The sequence below is a fragment of the Brassica napus genome, chromosome A9 (assembly GCF_020379485.1).
Source record: "Brassica napus cultivar Da-Ae chromosome A9, Da-Ae, whole genome shotgun sequence".
NCBI lineage: Eukaryota > Viridiplantae > Streptophyta > Magnoliopsida > Brassicales > Brassicaceae > Brassica > Brassica napus.
This window is the reverse complement of record NC_063442.1, coordinates 36,302,243-36,318,816: the sequence shown is the minus strand read 5'-3', so window position 1 is coordinate 36,318,816 and position 16,574 is coordinate 36,302,243. Positions and strand designations below refer to the sequence as shown.

At 31.1% G+C, this 16,574-nt stretch overlaps 1 protein-coding gene and 1 long non-coding RNA gene across 2 annotated transcripts; both read left to right on the top strand.

Annotated features, from left to right (window-relative positions):
- Positions 1 to 202: 202 nt before the first annotated feature.
- LOC106365017 lies at positions 203 to 2,631 on the top strand. The gene is made up of 2 exons (XR_001273384.3): positions 203 to 2,162; positions 2,380 to 2,631. It is a non-coding gene; the product is annotated as an uncharacterized LOC106365017 (long non-coding RNA).
- Positions 2,632 to 11,815: 9,184 nt separating this feature from the next.
- LOC106364970 (zinc finger protein GIS) lies at positions 11,816 to 13,225 on the top strand. The gene has a single exon (XM_013804440.3). The coding sequence runs from the start codon at positions 12,226 to 12,228 to the stop codon at positions 12,985 to 12,987; it is 762 nt and encodes a 253-aa protein (XP_013659894.1). The 5' UTR covers positions 11,816 to 12,225; the 3' UTR covers positions 12,988 to 13,225.
- The last annotated feature ends 3,349 nt before the right edge of the window (positions 13,226 to 16,574 follow it).

Here is a 16,574-nt window from a genome sequence, read left to right as displayed (position 1 = left end):
AAATGAAGCCAAACTATTGTTTCATTCTCCAAAATATAATAAAAATAATAACTTAATCCCGCGCAAGGCGCGGGTCTTATCCTAGTCATATGCTACAAAGGAAAATAAATTAACATTTCTGGTTGCAGATTACTTTTAATAAAATAAATTAAAAATTAGATGTTTAAAAACAATGATAAAATCACAAATTATTTGATTGCACGTCTTTTTTTTTTGAACAAACAACATACTTAGACTACTGGCCAGCTCAGTACAAGGGAGAAGAAGAGCCATTACAGAGTGCCGGCTTTACAAGAGAATCATCAATGGAGTTTTGAGCTCTCGGAATAAAAGAAAACAAAATAAGCTCGAAACTAGAAAATATGAACTCGACATCTATTAGAAGGCCAAAGAGTTCCATTGGATATATTTTCGAGTTGATTGCTCTAATTAGCACTTAGGAGTTGGATCGCATCTCAGTTGGTAAATCAATGGGTTAAAATGGTGTTCCTAGTGTTATACTCACGCTTTCCTGTTACATATTTTTTAGAATAAATTTAAACTTCGATGGTTAAACAATAATATAATTAAAAGTTATTTGATTGCACGTCTTAGTTGGTGAATCAATGAGTTAAATTGGTGTTCCTAGTGTAGTAGATCAAAATACACATTTAACGGTCAGACCGGGCCGGTTTTTGCAACACATGAAAATATATATATCTGGATTGTCAATTTGAAGTAAATATACCGAACCAGACCAGTTATGAAAACTCTAAATTAAATCCATTTGACCTCTATATGCAGCCAGACGAGACCAAGCACTAGATCTTTAAATTTATGGGTTTAATCTGAAATGCCCCTTAGACTTCTAAAAAAGTTATCAAATGCCCTTCTATCAATTTTTTTTTTGTTTTTAACCAAAAAAAAAAATTGACCATTATTCTTAGAGTAGCACAATGGTTTGATCAAGATCTAACATACTATTTTTCATCTTCCGCTCTATAATATTTTTGTTCTTTCCTTTATCTAATAAATTCAAAACACATTCATTTTATGCACTATAATGGTTTTGTTTAATAAAATTTTGATACAAGTTCAAATTAAATAATAATATATATATCTATAAATAATAATAAATAATAATTTTTCATATAAAAAGAAAATTATTTATAATTAGATAATTGATTTTAAATAACTATGATGTCATAAAATGTCAAAAAACATATTTATAAGCTAAAATTTGGCATTAGTGGTGCCTACTTCATTCTTATTCAACATGTGAAATGTTTTTAACATCAAATAATACATAACATTAAGTCGTTATTCAACATACCAATTTAATTATAATGATTCAACTGTAGACTTTTTTATTCAATATATACATTGTAAATTGTCTTAGATCTTCCATCTTTTCTTGATACTTTTAACAGTAAAATATCTTAATGTTAGATTCACAAAAAAAATACAGTTAAAAAATAAAGTTGATGCTAATATATATAGACAAATAAAACATTGGTTTATAAAGGTGGATGTAGAAATCTTTTATTAGAGGCAAATCTATGTAAATATAAGCATAATACTAAAAAGTGATTTTTAATAGAGAACAAAGTTTTATTAGGGGCAAATTATATATATCCAGAGGGTAGGGCGTGTTTGGGCAGAAGACTGCGGTCCGCGCAGACTTGACCTATTGTGATCCGCTTGAAGCCAACCCCGCTGCGATCCAGGATGGGATGAGACGGGATAACCTGTCTGCCATCTCTAGGTGGAACAATGAAACTAGTTTGGGTTTTTTGGTGAAAGATTGAAAATTCTTGGTATATTATGCAATTTATGGAGTAGTGATTAATGATCTGGGCTTCTTTAAGAGATTTCGGCCCATTAAATAGATATAAAGCAGTGTAACTAGGGCCCATATGATTCATCTTCATAACGCTTACTGTAGCTTCATCTTCCCTCTCTCTCTCCCCTGAAGTGGCTACTATGAGTCTCTCCCTCAGTGTTACCTTGTGGATAAGGCGGCGCTGATTGCGGTCCGATTCAGCAAGGTGGGTCTTGTAACGACCCGACGGGTATCCAGAAGATGGCGTCTTATGTTTTCAATAACTACTACTTGAAGAACGGACAAGCTGACGAGGCTTGTAGTATCTACAACAACGCAGCTCTCACTTCCATCAATCCCAGTAAGTAAAGGTCTTCTCTTTCTTTTCTTACAAGAATCTTATGAAAGTCGAAGTCTTTATCTGTTAGGATGGTTAAAAATTGAGACTTTGGAATCATCTTGCAGCTTGTTGAAATCGTTTCGCTACTTATGTGTGTGTGTGTTTGAGTGATGTTTTCGTACTGCTTTTGATTAGTGGCAAGTCAATATGAAGTTTGTAAAATCTCATGGATGTGCAGTAAGAGAGTGAGCAATGGGCGAGTCGTGGACGACACTTCAGTGTGTGCAGGAGGACAAGCAGATATGAGCAGTAGCAGACGGGTATCCAGCAGCTAGATCTTGACGATGCACGGATAAATTCATCTGTAGGCCATAAGCACAAGCTCGTTGACGATGATAAAAGTCCTAGTGTAGGTTTTAACATGTTTTTGATATCTTCAATTGTAATTGCATTGTTAATATTGCTATTAAGACGATCATGTTTTACCGTAGCATCAATCCCTAGGTCTTATGACCTTACAATGCCTTCAAATTGGAAACACTTAAAAAGTCTTTTGAAAATTTCCTCACCTTGAATATATTAGACGACTAGTAGAACATTGTACAAGCGGTATCATAAAATGCTAAGCACCAATTTTGAATGAAAGTTTCGTTTGAAATAGTTACAATTTCAAGATTCGTTTGTATAATTATCATACATACATGCCTCCAACGTTTTCCTATTTTTAATAAAACAGTTCTCTGTTTCGAATCTTTCCAACTCTTCTTTTTCTTTCTATGATTATAGTTCACTTAACATTTCAAATATTTTAGGAGAGTTTGCTTGTTAGCACGTACTGCTTGTTTTTGCTGTGAGTAAACAAAATATATTAACTATGTTTTGGTGTCAACACAAAATAAAATAACTACTCTGTTTTTTGTATATATTATGCAAGCTTTTGTACACAACAGAAACCATAATCACCTTTTGACAACATAAAGACTGAAAAAAATAGTTGACTTTTGTAACTATAGCAATCTTCCACCATGTCTACTCTTGTTGTTCATCTTCTCCTTATGTTCTTAACTCTTCTTCTAGTCCTAGCAACCACCATCAGTGCATCACAAACCTCTTTTAGTGTTATTAGGTGTTTTCTTGCACCATGTGCAGTGATAAATTTTTAAAAAATTAAATTATATTAAAAATAAAATTTATTAATATTATATATTTTATTATTTTTGACTAATATTAATATAAAGTTGATTATTTAATAATAAAATTAAGAAAAAAAATAATTTTGTTTCTTTTAAAGTACATTTAATAATATATATGTAATATATTTAAAATTCGAATCTTAGATAATTTTTTATCTATTTATTTTGGTTAAATATATTATATCAACTTGTATAAAATTACTAAAAAATCATATAAAAATTGTATAGTTATTTAAAAAATTATAACTAAACAATATTTATAAAATTTGTAGATATCTAAAAGAAACTAATGAAATTACGATTAACAATTTATTAATTTTTTTAAAATAGATGTAGAAAATTTTAAAAATATTAGTAATAAAAATTGTATAATTATAAAAAAAATTAAATAATATTTCGACATTTATAATACATATTTCAATATATTTATTTTACTGATGATTTATGAGTTATTACCATCTTTTAAGAAGTTTACCAAAAATATAAATCAACATTAAATATATTGCATTAGTTATTGTTATATTCTATAAAGTTTACCAAAAATATATGTGAATAATAAATGTGATTGTCCATGTCATATTAACTATAAGCAATGTCATCAATTTTGTTAACTATGTCATTATTTTTTTGTAAAAATGATTGTATAGAGGACATAAGGCAAAATCACTTCGCAAATATAGTCTATGAGATTGTCTTGCCAGTAGCATCGTGGGAGTGTAACCATTTGAATTTTTGATCTCATTATGCCTAAGCCCAATATAGATCTGATCACATTTTTAAAAAAATCATTGGACTTGACTGGGCCTAAGCCCAAAAAGTCAAAATCCGTACATACAAGAATGATCCGTTTTCTTTTCTTTACCTCTTATTTCTCAATCGTTTCGGAAGTTCTTCCAGTGATGCTTAATCATGAGCAAATAGCTGGGGTGTTGACCAAAACGTGAAAGTTTCAAGTCAACAAGATAGGTATTGTTTGAATGAAAATGAAATTGACAAGAGATGGGAGACATATATGACAATCTATAGAAAGCTTCCCCACATACATCTAACATCGTTAATGCAGACTCTGAAAAGATGCTTTCTCCATTCGTAGTTATATAAATGGTGGTCCACAAAAAAACACAATTAAAACTCGCTATTTTTTTTCTAGGATTCCAAAACGTTGTGATAAAAATTATGTCTTGTAATGTTTCTCTACAAGTAGTATGCATTATATTAGGGTCTAACAAAACTAAAAAAATTCAGTTGATAACGATTGCCTATGTACTATAGAGTTAGCATCTAGAGTATCTAACTCTTAAATAGACCGGTGGGCTCATGTTCTTTAACTTTGCTTGCGTTTGTTGTTAAGAAGCCGATGTATGCTATTAATATGTTACTTATTTATCACCATAAATTGATGTATATTATAGCTTGTGAGTTACAATGTCATAATGGTACAAGATATGCTTGTCCCCTAAAATCTAAATCTTTAATTTTGTTTTCATTTCAGCTTTCATGCAAATATATAATTGTTTCGTATATCAAATGTGTTGTGAATCTTGTGATTATAAGCTAATTAAGTAGCTAATTCAATCCGGTCCGTTTATGATAGGTCTTGTGGTTTTAAAATTCAAGTCTAGTTCAGTTCATTCATGTGGGATCGTGCCAACCATAACATGTGTTAACCCCTAAGATTTATAACGATTAAACAGATGTCTAGATTATTAGTTAAACATTTTATGCATTCATAAATTGTAACAATTTATAAACAATCTACTAAATATATTTTATATTTAATATTAACTATTTCTATTCACAAATGATAAAAACCGATCGTTTAGCCGCTCTTTCTAAGAGACGAGAATGTAAATAGAAAACATCACCTGGGAAAGTCTCACGGCCTGGTGGTCGGAAATTATATTTTTTTTAGTATAAGATTTTATAATATAATATATTAGTTATTATAATATAGAAATAATAAATTATATTATTTTATTATAATATTATAATTGTCTATGTGGTTTAAAAAATATCAACACCACAATTTTATAGGGCTTATCATCTAGATATTTTCTGTGGTAACTATATATATAGGTTATTATGTTTAATTAGATTTAATTGACAATCTAATTTATATCATATATTGTTTACAATTTTGGGTATGAGCTACAATCTTATATGATTGCGGCAATTATTATCCCTTATATATTAAAGGAGAAGCATTGTAATAAATGCATTCACACTATAATATACACGTGGCAGCCTCACAATGATTTGATAATAAATATGTTAACGCGTTCACACTATATTCATAAATGTGTTCACACTATATACTTTTTTATTTTTTTAATATAAAACTTATGTGCATGGTTCAAATAAAACTTTGGATTTTTCGGTTCGAATCAAAACAAATAACGAATCAAAAGCTAAACTATATATATATATATATATATTATTTTTATTGTTTACGGATAAAGTTGGGCAAAATATTTATAAGTTTTGATTCAATTCATTATCCGTTTTGATTTGAACCAAAAAATATGGACATCGTAACTCTACGAAGTAAATCAACTACTAAAATACAATTAAAAAAAACAAATCACAAATACCAATATTTTTAGAAACGGATATCAAATTTGATCTGTTATATGCATATATATACATATATGTACAGAATTATATATATATATATATATATATGTTATATATATTATAGTTTATATAAGTTTTACAATATTTTTATGGATTAAATTTATTATATTAGGTATTAAAATTTAAAAAGTTAAATAATATTTTATTTTTGTAATAAAATGTTATTATTAAAATTTTCAATTATTTTTTAAATTTTATTTTATTTACGGATCAAATCAGATATTCTTTAAAATTCTAAATCATTTCGGATATCAGAGTCAAAGCCTTTTTAATTTTTAATTAATTTTAATTTTATCTTTCATGTATTATTTAGAACAAAAATGTTATTTAATACTAATTAACAATATATTTATATATTTATCATTTATTTTTATATACTTTTACATACATATGCATGTGCACCTTGATGTGAACACTGTGTAAGTATTTACCACCAGTGAAGTATCAATTTTTTTTTGGAAGTTGAAACATTTTTTTTCTTAATGTTTCTTTCACTACCGACCAAATTATAGTAAAATGATTTGTCTTAATAATTTTTTTTCTTAAATTAGAAACTATGAAACCATTGGTTCAACATGACGATTATCTAAAATTTATAACATGAAAATAAATAAATAATAATAATTTTTGGATTTTACCGAAAAAACTAAAAAACAAACGTTCTAACAGAATAAACCAAAATAAATATTAATTTAAAATAATAGTTATATTTTAGGAGATTAAAAACAAAAAAAATAACTTAAAACCGAACCGATATCCAGATTAAATAGATTTGTTTTTTTTTTATTAAAAATAACAAAACTAATAATCACATTCCGCGCAAGGCGCGGATTATTACCTAGTACTTATTATTCAAATAACGTATAAGATACGACATAAAAGTGTCTACGAAATTACCATTTCGATCATTCTCAATTTTTTTTTTACAATTTCCATACCGTTAAGGGTTTGTTTTTCATGTAGTGCATATTTATATAACCTATCATGTCAATTAGTAAACACATATTTAAATTAAAGAAAGAAGAAGCAATGTACGAGAACGTATAGATAGATACATTTAATATAAAAAAAATATTTTGTTCTTAAAAAGAAAGATACATGGATAAAAGAGTAGTGGAGGAGTTGCATCGAAGAAAAGGAGGAATTAAGAAGCAGAGAAAGAGAGAGGTTAATGGTCCCTTCACCAAAAGCCAATTCATCTCTGAAGCATATGACTATGACTTTAATGGCAAAGCAAAGGTGTTTGTAACCAAGTGTTGCTGTTAGGGTTTCAGAGAGACTTTGTGGGCTTTTAAGGCCATGTAGGGTTCAACTTCATTCAACGGGTCTACCAGTACCAATACTTTGTGTAATTTGTAAATATGATTTTTTTCTCTCTCTATAAAACCTCAATGTAAAATTATTGGGGCCTACCTCAAATAATATAGTACACAAGACAATATACTAATTTACCGTTCTGCTCAGTCACCAATATACTTTCTCTGCGCGCATCATTTTGATGATTAATCTACATGGTTTTTATTTAACTACATGATGATGAGTATATCACACACAAAGGCTTGTATATTCAATTTTATTGATGACATCAACAATCTGTTTAGCAACATTGAATGATCAGCATGTAAGGACCACTTCATTTATGTAATAAGTACTCTCTTCCAGAGAGAGAGAGAGAGAGAGAGAGAGAGAGAGAGAGAGAGAGAGAGAGAGAGAGAGAGAGAGAGAGAGAGAGAGAGAGAGAGAGAGAGAGAGAGAGAGAGAGAGAGAGAGAGAGAGAGAGAGAGAGAGAGAGATCTCTAAGAGAGAGAGCTCGATAGAGAGAGAGAGAGAGGAGATCTCTCTCTCTCTCAGCTCTAGATCTCTAGAGAGAGAGGAGAGAGATCTCTCTCTCTCTTCTCTCTCTCTCTCTCTCAGCTCTCTCTCTCTCTCTCTCTCAGAGAGAGAGAGAGAGATCTCTCTCTCTTCTCTCTCTCTCTCTAGAGAGAGTTATATGCGCTTAAAGAGTCTAAACCTAACTTCACGTACTTTGGTAATGAACATATTTACATAATTCCAACTCGTTTTACTATATCACAAATTTACTGTGATATTTTGTTGGGAAAATTGTTTTTTAGAGCAAAAAAATGGAAACTGTGTCCCTTTAGACTAATCTCATATTTGTACCATTTTTACCTATAATATCCTTTAATATTTCTGAAAATAAATTAAATAAATAGTTTTACAAACAAAAAAAAATGGAAAAATAGTAACTACTAATAAAATACCTATATGAACTTAGTGGTATTTTTTTCAGTTCTAGAAATGTTTAAATCATAATTTCAAATTATGTTCTAAATAAAGTAGAATTGACATTCTACAAAGTAGAAAACAAAATCCACTTTTTTCATTGAATCTACAATGTTTAGAATACATGATCTACGTAAATAAGAGTATTCTAAAAATATTTAGAATACACATTCCGCGCTTAACCTACCGATCTAAAACATGTAGAAACCAACTTCTACATATTTACTATAAATCTAAAACAAGTATAAACTGACTTCTACAGATTTACTGTAAATCTAAAACATGTAGAAATCAAAATCTACACATTACAAAAATTCTAAAAAATATGTAGAAATCAATTTCTACAGATTAACTGTATTCTACGGATAAGAATAATCTGTTTCGAAAAATAAGGAAAAAAAATATTTGGAAATATTCAGTTTCCTATTTTGAAAACCGATTTTTTTTTAAACAAAAAAAACAAATATATGTGGAAATATTATGTTACCATTTTTGAAAAATCGAATTTGTTAATAAAAGATCACTTACTAGCCTTTCTTTTTGAAAAAAAAACACTTATTGGCCTTTCTTCTCAAAATACCTAAATTTTCCTTTGATTTTTCACAAAGTTAGGAGCTTTTTCATATGGTTGGTACAATCTATCTACCTAACTCTTGTCTGTTTGTATGAATCTTCCATCAGATTCTTCTTCGTGCTCAGGATGATATATGTATAATATGATTTAGTGTTCGGGGCCTATATCATTAATTTCGAATGTCCTCAGAATCCCATGAGATTGAAACGTCAAGCACTAAAGTAAATATGTTAACACATTTGATGTCATGTGGATCTGTTTCTTGGATCAGTTAGTGAACTCATAAACTAAACCCACAAAATGATATTAGACAAGCTTCAAATATTTACAGTGTAGTAAAACAAATAAAGAGCATTCTCTTCCATAGTAATAGCAACAGTAAAACAAAAGACATCAAGCCAAAAAAAAACCCTTAAAGAACATTAGAAGAACCAATGAAACATCACAAACTGAATAAGATCAACCTAGCTTCTGTTTCTTCCTTTTACTTGCTTCACAAGTATCCTGCATATTATATACTAAGATGTTTTAGTTCAAGTTTTTCATTATATGTTTCAACAAACAATGTCATAAGTCAAGACAAGATAGTCTACGTACCGAGACTATTAGCTTCAGACGTTTTCATCACACGAAGCCTTTTCACCGAGGTGATGAGCATTCTAAGATATATACAAAACCCAGATTAGATCATTGTAAATCATTCATCAGACATTAAGAGATGGTTTTTAGTTCTTTTACCTCCATGGAACATCACCAACGAGCATCCAATCTCCTTCATAAGTACAAACTCAGATGATCCAACGGTTTGGTGAACTGACCCATTAACCCGATAGTACCAGGATTAGTGCCAAATTACATATCTTCTAGTGTCTGCGCTGGCGATACCAACATCAACAACAATGACACAAAATCAAAACTAACCAATCTCTTAAAAATATCGATTGACAAACCCGTATGGTAAAGCAAATTGATAAGATTACATACACATGTAACATAGATTAACTGTAGGTTCTTATGGTAATCACAAATTGATAACAACAGAAACACAAACACATATAACAAACTGGTGTGTTCTTAAATCGATTGATAAGAACACAAAAAAATATACAGAAGCACTAATCTATTTGCTTTTCACAGAACTATTATCGATTAAAGAACATGCAAAGAGGATTTAAAACAAAATAGGAATGAGAAGTGTCGATGTTACCTTCGTTTTACATGAGAGAATAAGAGATTAAGCCGGAGAAGAAGATATTAAGCCGGAGAAGAAGAGATTTACGCCGGAGAAGACGAGATTTGAGTCGGTATCTTTGTCTCCCCACCAATAGAGACCTGTTGACTTTGTCCCCACCAGAATTAGAGAGGCCTAGAGAACGAGACTGAAATAATTAGGGTTAGGGGTTTTGATTTGGGAATTTTTTTTTTAAATTTTTTTTAATTGGTTCTGTATATTATATATTAATTTAATGTATTACAGTTAGTTTTAAAATTGTATTTCGAAGGACTAAACTGGGATTTTCAAAATTATTAGCTTAATGAGACAATTATAGGTTGGGATTATTCTATTAGGACAATGTTTATATTTTTTTGCTCTAAAAAAACAATTTTCCCTATTTTGTTTTCTCCATAAATGTTGTGTCTATTTCCTTAATTCTCGATCATGATATCTTATTGTTGTTCCCAGTAATAATGTGATCCAAAGTGTTAGTAATATATTCTTTTTGTTCCAGAAAGATAAATATTTTTAATTGTTTAAAATACAGTTTTATTTTAAGATATTTTTAGTAGTTAATGATGATAAATTACAAACTTAAAAATTAATTATATTTTTAAATACTATTACTCAGAAATTATTGAAAAATGATGATACAGAAAATAATACTATATTAAAAATTCAGTTTTACTATAATTCAGATACAACCACTTAAACTATATTATGGAAAATTAGAAAATACAAATAATTTTGAAAATATTGCTCCATATTCTCTCTTTTTTTTTATAAAAAAATAAGTTTTGATTTTGACTTATGAAGCACAATTACTAAAATCCAAAATAATGATAAGTATTTTTTTTTTGGGCAACAAATAATGTTTAGTATAAAAGATGCTCAAATACAAGTCCACTTCTGTAATTCAATTTAAATAACAAAATAAATTTACAAATATAATAAGGTCCAGAATTAATATTTATATTATTTGAGTTTCAAGCTTGCAGGTTTCTGCGGGTTATTCAATCATATATTATACACTAAACACATTGAGATTTGTATAAACTCTTCACTAGGTTTGGAATACCTAAGTTAAACAAGATTTTTCTCTTTTGAAAAAGTATTAACCCCGTGCTTCAAAGCTTGATTCAAAAGTTTGAATTGAGTTTTGAAAAAATATCATCCAATTTATATGGGATTTTATCGGGTCAACCAATATTGGATAGCAGGTTAATGATACTTTTTACGTTTTTACCGACTTTTATCAGATTTTTATATATAAAGTTTTAACAAAATTCAGACCAAATTTATATGAATCACCTGATTTACTTCTGAGACTTTAGGTTTGGTTCGGGTATGAAAATACTGCTAAAACTATTAAAAATTCTATAATATATATACTATTAGATTAGCCCAAAATCTGCCAAGTAAATTTTTTGTCTCATCAACTCAACAAATATAACTCTTAAAAATACACACAAAATGCAACGATGACGTTGTAATATAAGAATACACATATAAAATCTAAAATAAACTATTTGATAAATTATATAATTTTAAACTAAAATTCTTTTACTTTTTCGATATAATAACACTTTATAACTTAATAATATACTTCAAACCATCAAAAACAAAATAATAATTCAAATCAAACAATATTCTTAATCGGAAAAAACTCGCGCTTCAAAAAGCGCGGGTCAAAATCTAGTAAAACATTAAATGAAGAAACTCAACTAAGTTTTTGGCCTTACTAACTAACAGTAACATATATGTTCACCACTCTTAAAATAAAATGGTTAAACCATCAATCAGCAGCGGTAGTATAGTGGTAAGAAGAAGAACTTGAGAGGCAAGATATAAATAAACCCATCGATTTTTTATTCAAATTTGGTCAGAAGCTTAGTTGATATTGTTTAGTTAATAGAATCATATTTTAAACTTCATTAAAAAAATTAGACTAGAGTAAGCGTTGATAAGTTCTCTTTGAGATTACTTTCGTCCCAGATGTTTTAAAAAAAACTATCAACCTTTTAGAAAATAATTAGATGTTATCAACCTTCTGTCAAACGAAATAATACAACAAGAAAATGGGAAACAGTCAGTTCTATATAAACGTTGTCTTTCTCTCTGGAACAGTCACAGTCTCACAACTCCAATATTCAAGTATCGCTCCTATCTATCTCTCGCTCAATGGACGAAAGAAATGCAGAAAGAGAAACTAAAGATTTCATGAACGTTGAATCTTTCTCTCAACTTCCTTTCTTCCGTCGTCCTCCCTCCAAAGACAAGAACCCTAAACCCGTTCGTCTCTTCGGCAAAGATTTCACCACTGGAGAATACTCCGGTACCACCAGTCAACAAGACCACTCCGAGACCAAACACAAAGAAGATGAAGAAGTAGCAGAAGACGACCAAACCGGAGATAACGGTAAAGACAATAGCAGAAGCAACAACAACAGGAGATTCGAGTGTCACTATTGTTTTAGAAACTTCCCTACTTCACAAGCCCTAGGTGGACACCAAAACGCTCACAAAAGAGAACGCCAGCTCGCCAAACGCGGTGCGTCCTCTTATTTCCACCATCCCGACGCTAATCTATATGGTTACCGTCACTACCCGTCGTGGAGCAGCACATCTTTACCGGCCGCTAGGTTCTATGGAGGAAACATTCCAGGTTCAGGACCGTCGTCCTCGTTTCACACACGGCCGATCAATGGGAGTCCATTAGGACTATGGCGTTCATCTTCCAGCTTTAGAGGCGTTTATAACCCAAACGCTGCGTTTACTAGTCATGTCTCTTCTGATAACTCAATTTTATCATCCTTGGCTGGTTCTCAGCCGCATCCACCGTTACAAGTGGGTGGCTCCGCAGCTCAGAACCGCATGTCTTCATACCGGTACGGTTTGAGTCCTAATGTGCAAGATCATGTGAGTCTTGATCTTAATCTTTAACGTCACAGAAAAAAAAACTATAATATCTATTCCACACATGTTTTAACCAGTTCATTTAGTAAAATTTAAGAATGTTATGAACTTTTAGAGAAAGAAAAACTGGTAGGTATGTGAATGAGAAAATGTACGATGTGTGGATCTTACGTACGTTAACGTAATTTATTTCGTTAACATTTGATGATGTTTCTGATGCTCATCACTCATATATAATAAGAACTCAATTATATGTTTTTTTTTCCAAGCGTGCGTAAATGATAGAAACGAATTTTATCATTTCACGTGTCCACATGCTATTATATGTCTTTGAAGATTCAGCTTCCAATTAACATAATTGTTTCGGACAAAATTCAGACAAATTTCCAGACAAATGGTCAGTCGGACATAGTAATGAATATTCAATTAATATCACTCAGCGACTCAAATAGAAATTTTCAAAATAGGATCATAAAAACACATCTTGATGAATAGAAATTTTTTAGTTGACTCATCTCCATACAATGGTAAAAAAAAACTCAAGATTTTAACAAAGAATAATATAGCTCAAGATGGAAATAAGCTCAGATGATGATTTGGTGCGTATGGGTAAGTGAAGACAATGTACAAGACAAAATGGTGTAGAGAGAGAAACAAAGAGAGTGGAGTGGTCCATCATAGAACACAAATGTAGAGTTTGTGATAGAGCTTTTTCATCTGCCCCTGACGTGACTATTCTCTTAACTTTGTAGTTTCGAGTAAAGAACATAATCAAGAAGCTAAAGCAAAGCAAAGTTTCTCAAGCTTTCTACTTTTATGGTGTCTTTTTTGGCAAACCAAAGGAATAAAAAAATCTCTCTCCAATATATATGTATATATCGTTATCAATGAACTCAAAGAGTTGTGATTCACATACCGTAGACTCCACTTAACAGATGCCAACGCGAATGAGTATGACGGGTCCGTCTTGTTGCATTCAAAAGGACAGCTTTTGATTGAACCCATATCTAAAATATGCCCTACAAGATATCAGAAAACGGTAATGATCCGAAAAGTGTTTTTGGGACAAAAACATGGGGGAAAAAAAATTATTGCACCTAATTAACCATGTAGTTTTGTTACATATGTTGAACTATCAAATCAAAACATTAATATTATAGGAAAACGTAGCAACGGTTTGTGTTTAGGCCAAGGATCCAGAAGAGCGTACGAGTTTCCATATGTGGCAATACTTTTAGTCACAGAATATAAGAAGCATTGATTCTCACCTTCGACCAGTATAATGCAATATGAAACAACTCGTGAGGGTTACATTATGTGCTTTATTTTTAGAAGTGAGCAAATCTGATTAAATCAAGTCTCTTATGAAAGGAAATGGAAAATGATATGCTAGACATTCTAACGGGAAAATGCCATTAGATGCAATGCAACATCACAACACTTCTTCCCGTGTACTTTTCTCTAACCAGTTATATCTTTAAACATTGTAGCATGATGTCTTATATCAAACTAACATTAGCAATATCAATATCAGTGACACCAACCTAAAGCAATAGATAAGTTTGAGAGGTTGCAGAAAGCGACATAGTGATGATTTTCCTGCCCTGAGTACTTTAGTCGTGGAACAGTTTCCATCAATTTTAAATGAAATATTGGATCAGATGCTGCAGCCTTAGCCTGTAGATCAAAAGGGAAGTGATAAGGTTCTTTAGACAATTTTTGTGGACATGTTTGAACATAACTTTTGCAATAAGGATGCTTCAGTTGTCACCAAATGTAGTATCAAAACAAATGATACAGAATGAGTGAAATGACGCATATGCCCTCACGGAACAGTTCCCCAGCTACAAACAGTACCAGTTGGGAATTACATTAGTATTTTATCATATAATAGGAAGTTTAAGGAAACTATCTACTAGTAGAATGATGTCAAAAGACTTTCACATCAGTCGCAGCTACAGTGGACCCACCAGTTACTGCAATTGAGAAGGAAGCATGTGATGAGTGGACAAGGTGGTGAAAAGAGGCACAAGTAAAGACATTGTATAAATCTTATAGGACCACTTTTTGTGTTCAGTTGTTTTTTGAAGATGTGCAAAGAACTTGGTAGAATCTAAAGAACAGTCGCCCATACCCCTAGAAGGAAAGAAAATTGCAAAACTGAGTATGATAGTTCGAACAGTACACATCTCAGAGCACTAACTAGGAAAGTTAAAGGTTAAAAGCAAAGACCATGTGGTTGGATAATTGAGATGATTGTTTCCCTCTGATTCCTATATTTCATCATCTCTATGCTTTGTATCCTTTCTTTTGGTGATTAATTGCATCACTCTTAAGAGAGTTATAATAGCCAAAGCTGATCAATCCATAGGTAACGGTAGCTACCGAGGCTCATGTAGTTCCATGACTATTTTTTAACTTGGGAACAAGAAGATACTGTGGCCAATCAAGCAACTGCAGCATTAAGCCAGGACAGGGTAAAGAAACAGTAAGAGACAAGAGTCAATATTCAGATTGCACAGTAACATAATAGATCACGAGATGTTGAACGCTAGATATCAATATGCACACTTATGCTACAGGTACGCTTGATATCAATATGCATAATTATGCTACAGGTACATATTGTTGTTTACTTGGCAACTATACTATACATGACTTTAGTTTAGCTACTAAACTTTCCAAGTTCAAGCACAAGGTGTGTGCCACTTTGATGACATGACTAAACAACAGAGAAGTCCATTATTGTGAAGCACTTGAAGAGGCATCAACATGAGGTGATTGTTAGTTGGGAAAGCTTTTGAAGTGCCTAACCAACAAATGTCAATACTCAGAGAAAGAGTTATACAACTCGGGTGCTTTCTGAAAAGTCACTGATGACTACAGAAAAGGAAAAAGAAACACACATGTAACGCTAGCAGGTAATATCAATCCACCACTATCTCAAATTGAAAATATTGCATTCTGTAATGACAGAGGGACACAAGAGTAATATGTGATATTATTGAGTAATATCATCTATCACGTTTATGTAACAGGTGTAGATCACAGTTATAGCAGACCTTGGTTTGTGGTAACAGTGAGTTTGTGTGAAAAAAGGACAGTGCTCTTCAAGTTTTACTATTAAAGGTGTGAAGATAAGCAAGAAAATTAAATGGTATTCAGTCGTTTTCCCTATCAGAGGCCTTTGTTATTTAACCAGGACATGACAAGTAAAAAATCATAAACCTGTAGCTTCTGGACGTTTTGTAATTATCAAAGAATGATTATATCAATCATAAATTTTTTCTTACACATGAAAACGTGGATGAGGCTAAAAATGATCAATTTTACCTCAGACAATTCCCTGAGTATACAAACACACCTATAAGCAAAGGAAAGAGAGAAGAATATAGAAGACACTTTCACCAAACGGGGAGAAAAACAGTGAGAAAAGGCCCAATATAGGCCCAATCAGACCCAATTAAGGTGTACTCATTTCTAACTTGGGCCTATCTAACTCAGGAAGTACACAAACACGAACCCCCAACAACGATCTGGTTTTGATCGGTTCAAGAATATGGCTTAATAATAGAAATCCCGTGTAGCCCTCTAATTTGAAACTAATTTACTTT

Excerpts from the sequence above, each read along its gene's own strand:
- LOC106364970 (XM_013804440.3), top strand. The coding sequence starts at position 12,226 with ATGGACGAAAGAAATGCAGAAAGAGAAACTAAAGATTTCATGAACGTT.